Raw genomic sequence first — 6808 nt, forward strand, 5'->3', positions numbered from 1 at the left:
GCAGGGTGGTGAGCATGCAGGGTGGTGGGCGTGCAGGGTCTGTGGGCAAGTTCTTCAGTTATAAAACTTTGAATAAAATCATGGAAGAAAAGTTTCTGAGTCTAGGCAGGTGGCATCTAGGTGAATGAGGCAATCAGACATAAATATGTCCCAAACAGATCCCCATGTCACATCCCACCAGAACACTAAGGGTACGGAGCCCAGAAAGGATAGTGGGTGCTGCAGGGGAGAAGGACCACTCCCCATGGAAACGTGGGCTGTCGGAATCACAGCTGAATCTGCAGTGTAGCCCTTAAAAGTCAGAGCAGCTCAGACCAGTGAGAACACAGATGCCAACCTAGACCATTTGGCCCAGTAAAACCACCTTTCCAAACTGAAGACAAAAGAAAAGGCCCCATAAGGAAAGCAAGTGGAAGTAATTTGTGATCACCAAGCCACTTCTGTAGAAGGACTGCTCCAGACTGAAGAGAAAGAGCAGCATAACAACAGGCCACAGGAGAAAAATTCACGTTAGGTCAGTGGTTACATCAAAGGGAACTAAGAAAGCAAACAGGACAAGTCAGCATCTGACGCATCTGGCTGTCAGGACACCCTGCTGGAGTAACTGAATAGCGGTGATTCCAGCTCCCCAGTCAAAGGCACAGGTTAGCAGATTGGGCTTAAAATAGGACCCAGCATTTCACTCTTCCAAGAAGAGTGTCCCCACCAAAGAGAGACAGGACCACAGTGAGAGAATGGCCGCAGGTGTCCGTTCCAAGCCAACAGTGAGGAAGCGGGAATTGCTGTCTGAACAGCTGACAAAGGAGACTTCAAATCAAAGCTAATAAGAAGCTGCAAAGAGCATCACATCATTCTGTGATAGGACAGTCTATTGACAGGACGTTATAGCTCCACAAATATGTGCAACAAACTCGGTACATCTAACTTCATAAAGCAACTGCTACTAGAGATAAAGCCAACGATTACCCCCAATCCATTATGGTAAGTGACGTCAGTCCCCCACTCTCACCCCAGGGCACATCATCTAAAATAGATGGAAAGGCTGTGAGGCCGAACAGCACAGGGGCCTGTTACCTGCGGAATATTGAGCCCACACGCTGAAGAGTACACCTTCCTTCCATAACCTGGGGAATTTTCTCAAAACAGGCCACATATTATACAAAGCAAGTGTCAACAAGTACAGGAAAACTGCAGTAACTCCTTGTATTTTTTCTGACTCCATTGGAATAAAGCTAAATATCAGCAGTGATGAAAAATATACAGGGGTCTTGGATGTTAAACTGCACACGTGAATGATGAATGGGTCACTCAAAAAAAAAATAAATTACTAAACTTGAATGCGAATGAAAACAGCACACCCCAATGTATGAGAAACAAGGCAATAGTAAGGAAGGTTTACAGTCAGTGAGTGGGCAAGCTGTTTCAGGGGTGCAGAGACAGAGGTTAGAGCACCATACCCTGGAGATGAGCGGCAGACGGGCTGTGAGGAAGCGAGAATAATGTGGGTATGCCGCCTTCCTTAAAGCAGAGTCCAGGACTGTGGCTTATCTGTAAGACGGAAGATAATTGAGCTCGGCCATAAAGGGCTGGGAAGTATCCAGAGGGAAACAAGGTTACAGCATACCGCACTGTGCTAGGACCCGGGTTAAAGTAGCCCCGTGATGAACCGATGTAGCTACCTCATGAAGGAAGCTGCGTTCCCAGGCAGCACAGTTACTGTGTGGTAGCAACAGGCTTCTGACTTGTGTGTCTGCAGCTACTTAGTCCTGTGGCCTCTAGCGACCGTGCCAGGAGAGAGCTGTGGCACCCCTTCTCCAGAAAAATCTCTGGGAGGACAAAGGAGATGTGGGCTGGAACGCAGGCATGACTTGCCCTCGGAAGGGAGGACCCCCCTCACACACACACACATACTTCTAGTCTTGAAATGGAGAGGAAAGCCTGGAGACTGCATCCACCACAGGGATTTGGGTGCAGAGAATGTGCGTGCGTGCGTGCGTGCGTGCGTGCGTGCGTGCGTGTTGGGAGCTTCTCTCTTGTTAATGGGGACAGTAAGTCCTTAGTGGGAATGTGAGAGGCAGAGCAAGAGAGAAGGACGGACATTGAGGAAACAGAGTTGGAGGCGTGGCCTTGAGACTGGGGAGAGATCGTGGATCCTGGCAGCCTTCTGTGCCTGCTTGAGACTTACAGCATACATCATGGACTTTAAAGGGAGTGGCATTGCTATGGCTTTTCTTTAGGGAGGCAGCTAGTGTAAGGAATTTGCTGGAATAGTATAAAGGTTTGAGGGCTGAGGACGTCTTCCAAAGCAAGTGGCCATATCAGTGGCTTCGAGAGCCTGGTCTGGAGAAAGAACAACGTGAAGGCAGCATGGTGGGGCAGGGTGGACGCTGCACCAACCTGAGAAGGAGTAGAGACGTGCCTCAGTGGGCTTGCCCGAGCCAGTGAAGTTGGGCGGTGGTCTGAGGGGAGCTGTCTGGAGGGCGCCATACTCCAGGTGCTGTGGTCACAGCTGTAGTCATAGGGCTGAGGTGGGTGGAAGAGGAAGAGCGTAGGAGCAAGGGTGCCGGAATTACTCCATTCGCTCTGCTCTTGACTCTTTCAGGAAGGTCATGACTTTGATGAAGGCGTTCGAGCCGGTAAGTGACAAAGGGGGTTTGTGAGCGTTCTCAGTTAAGTTCAGTGGCTGTTTTAGTGGAAATTAAACTTTTAGAATGGTTGCTGTGCGTGCGTGTGCGTGTGCTCATGCACGTGTGTACAACATATGGAAAGGTGTCTCCAAAACTAATGTTTCACATTCACACCCTGTGCGTGTCAGACCCTGTCCCCTCTTGAGTGGTCAGCCCCCCCCCCGCCCCCCACCTCACGGAACCTGCCCTGTGAACTTGTGAACATGCCGTGCTGCATTTGAAAGGTGCATTAATCGTTGCCTAGAAGCCTTCAGCTGCCTCTTGCTCCTTCTCCGTTTGTGCTGTTCTCCAGCACCCTCCTCCTCATGCTTAGGTAGTTGGCAGCACTGGGAGAGCACAGGGGGCGTTATAGATAACACTTTTGCCTTGCTCAAGGCAGCAAATTTACAAAAAGCTTATGTCGTTTTTCTCTAGCAAACTTGTAGCCATTCCTTTTCTTGTGTTTATGAAGAGCTGTTTTCCATATTTAAAATGAGCTGTTTTCTTCTGCATAAATTTTGCATGTCTCTTCCTGCCTCTGCCTCCCAAACATGCCATAACTGGCCAGTTTTCTTGCTTTTATTAGTCATTTGATACAGTACAGGCACTGTTCATGTGTGTGTGTATGTGTATGTGTGTGTATGTGTGTGCACGTGCACATGTGTGCGTGGTGGTGGGGGGGGGGGGACTACTGCTCTACCATCGGCCTATACTCTACAACCCCAGAAATATTTTTCTGAGTAAAAAGCTGTGTTTTCTGCACCCTGAGATTTGGTAAATTTCTGCTGTTGTAAAATTCTCTTCATTTGCAGTGTGACGTGAATAACTTAGTCACCATCAGACTCACACAGCAAGTGCTTGGCAGCTGTGGGACAGCGCAGAGGCAGAGAGACAGGTGGATCTCTGTGCTGCCCAGGCCAGCCAGAGCCACATAACAGAGAGATCATGTCTCAAAAACAAAAACAAAACCCACCACCAACGATAACCAAAAACCCAAAGTAACTGCTTGTCAAGCTACTTTTCTTTCTAAAATTGGAGCGGGGGAGGTCTTTTATTATGAGACAAGGTTTACCGTGTGGACCAGGCTGGTCTGATACCTGCTGTCTCGCCACCTCAGCTTGCTGAGTGCCGGGATCAGGTGTGCGCCACCAGGCCTAGCTCACAGTGAGACAACACTGCTGCCTCCTGGCTCAGCACAGACTCTACTCAGACAGGAGCATCTGCTGGGGGAAGACTGTCTAGTATTCTTGCTGTGATTTACAACTATAACGCTGTGTCAGCACATTCAGTGTTGACATCTAGGATGAGCTCCTTTCTGGTTACAGAAGATGAAAGTGAACCCTGCCAGCAGAGCTGAGGGTCAGAAGCTCTCCCTCCTGCGGGCCGAGCTTCCTGCACAGGCAGCATTTTCTGTCTTGCACAGATGTGCTCAGGGCTCACTGCTGTGCCCTTCAGTAGAACCCCAAGGAGGTAGCTGGTGTCAGCCATAACTGAAGGGGAAAAGTCGTGTGGGAAGCAGACCCTAGGACCAGTCCTCTGTTGACACTGGCTAGGAAATAGAAGCTTTCAGTCCAGTATAAAGGTGGCTGCCTACCGACAGCCCCCAGGTACCTGAGACTTCATCTCAGAACAAACTAAACACACATACCTCTCCAGCATCTGCATTTGATTGTGCCGAAAGCTGTACCTATACAACAAGGCTTCCTTCCTTGGTTCCCAGACTGCTGCTCCAACTGTACTTAATTTGGTGTGTTTTTTTTTTTTTTCTCTGAGTATCCAGAGCCTGTATATTAAGACTAGGAATAGAGAATAGCGACAGAATGCTCACCCGGGGTGCAAGAGGTCTAAGGTTCAATTCCTGTGCTGTCACAAGCAAGCAACAACAAAGCAGACATGGAAACACACACACACTCACACACGCGCGCGTGCTCTTTCTCTCAAATACACACACTTCCACTCTTTATTAAAGTTATGTATGTTAAGCATGTCTCAGATTTGCTACCGTATCACACTTTTTTTTAAGCTGTTTGCAATTATAGGTTGAGCTTCCGAATCCCCTCCCTCCACACATCCACACATCCTGAGTCCACTAACCTCAGAAAACAGGATTCTCTTTATTTTCTTAAGTGTTTACACTTAGAATCCCATGGGGATATAATGTGGCTACCCAGAGTGGTATCTGTAATGAAATAGGAATAGAAGATTTTGTGATTACCTGATGGTGGTCTTATTTTTTTTTTTAATACTAGAGGATTTGGTAAAATGGTAACATCTACATTTAATTATGTATACAGTCTCCTTTCTTTACCTCAAGTAATTCATTTTTCTCTCAAAGCCTGGTTAGAAGCCTGGGCCCTCTGCCCTCCATTGCCTCCCCTCCCCCTTGCACCAATATGTGATTTAGCTGTCTGCAATACAGAGATTTCATTTATAGTTCTGTCTAAGGCTGGAAGAGGAATATTTAAACTGCCAGATTAGTTCGCTGGGTTTTATTGAAAGCCTAAACGTTGCAGAAAAATGTGCTGTAGAAGAGAATGCCTAGTAAGGCGGAGGTATCAGTTCGGTGGTTCCATCTGACAGTAGCACAACAGGCTGTGGTAATGTCTCCACCTTCTTTTCACAGTTCTCATTGACAAAGACCAGAGTCCCAAATGGAACCCGGCCAGTCTAAAGGAAGTTACCAATGAAGACGTGAATGGCTATTTTAAATCTCTGGGTAGCAATGATCTGAAATTCTGAGGTGGCCAAACCTCCTAAAGTTTAATTTTGGAGCAAGGGTCAGTAAACATATCACAGAGGCTAGCTCGGTCTCTCAGCTTGCCCGTTTCCAGCCTGCAAACTGGAAACGGCTTCCTCACTTTCAAATTGTCGGAAAAGAAATGAAAAGACTAATGTTCTATGATACGATGGTCACCTGAAGTCGAAGCACCAGTGTTTATAGTGATTCGTGATACAACAGTTAGCTGATGTCAAAGGCCAATGTTTCTAGAACTTTACTGCAGCAAAACCATCCTTGTATCTAGGCTACTGGAAGTGGCCATGTGTGGTGGTTTGAAAGAAAATGGCCCCCATAGGGAGTGGCACTATTAGGAGGTATGGCCTTGTTGGAGGAAGCGTGCCACTGTGGGGGTGGGCTCTGAGGTCTCCTGTGCTCATTCGCATCTGCTGCCTGTGGATGAAGATGTGGAACTCTCAGCTCCTTCTCCAGCACCATAGCTGCCTTGTCCCCCGTGATGATGATGGACTAAACCTCTGAACTGTAAGCCAGCCCCAATTAAATGTTTTCCCTTTAAGAGTTGCCATGCTCATGGTGTCTCTTCACAATAGAAACCCAAAGACGCCATGACATATACTGTATGGCCCGCAACGTCTCAAGTGTCTCCTGTGATCTTCATGAGAAGTGACTTGCTGGGCCCTGGTTTAAAAGATGGGAAACTCTCAAGTACTCCAGGGGGTTTTCAGTTACATTCTCTCATTAAAACGGTAACTTTGGCTTCCAGTGGTAGTTTATATATTAATTAATCAAATTATGTATAGATTATCAAAAATAAAGACCCTGAAATTTGGAGGGGGTATGTTAATTAATGCCTTACAAATGTTCATTTAAGAAAACGTGAATGAATATAGAACAACACTTAACAGAAGAGTCGCTCTGTAAACAGGAAGAGGAAGAGTCTCGCTGGAAAAGAAGCTCCATCTCCAGACTGCTGTCCCTGCCTCAGCTTTTCCGGCTCATCGGGACACACCTTCCCGGTAGAAATGCAAGTTATGCCTATTATGTGCAGTATTTGCTACCCTGAAAAAAAATGGAACTCCAGTCTCTAAGACAGACAAACCCTTGCTTTTTATAAGTTATATCAAACTTTTGTAGGAAAAGTCAAAAGCAATTTAAAATAGAAATGTCTTTAGTAACTGGAGGTTGACAGTTTTCAAATATTTTATGTGTGTGCATATTTTGCCTGCAGAGCCATAAGAGGGCCTTAGGTCCCTGGATGATTATGGGTAACCATGTGGGCACTGGAAGTAAACCTGGGCCCTCTGGAAGAGCAGTCAGTGCTCTGAATTACTGAGCTATCTCCCCAGCCCCTGGCAGATTTATGTCAGGATAATTTTAGAGTCAGCTAATCATTTGTTTTGTAACT

The 6808-nt window shown here is 46.9% G+C and overlaps 1 protein-coding gene across 1 annotated transcript in view; it reads left to right on the top strand.

The window, feature by feature from the left end:
• Hibch (3-hydroxyisobutyryl-CoA hydrolase) overlaps positions 1 to 6232 on the top strand; it is a 48304-nt gene extending 42072 nt beyond the window's left edge. The window contains exons 13-14 of the mRNA XM_013353493.2: positions 2603 to 2636; positions 5290 to 6232. Of these exons, the coding sequence (XP_013208947.1) occupies positions 2603 to 2636; positions 5290 to 5405 (150 nt within the window). The 3' untranslated portion in view covers positions 5406 to 6232. The remainder of the gene's footprint in view (positions 1 to 2602; positions 2637 to 5289) is intronic.
• The last annotated feature ends 576 nt before the right edge of the window (positions 6233 to 6808 follow it).

The sequence above is a fragment of the Microtus ochrogaster genome, unplaced genomic scaffold (genome assembly GCF_000317375.1).
Source record: "Microtus ochrogaster isolate Prairie Vole_2 unplaced genomic scaffold, MicOch1.0 UNK8, whole genome shotgun sequence".
NCBI classification, from domain to species: domain Eukaryota; kingdom Metazoa; phylum Chordata; class Mammalia; order Rodentia; family Cricetidae; genus Microtus; species Microtus ochrogaster.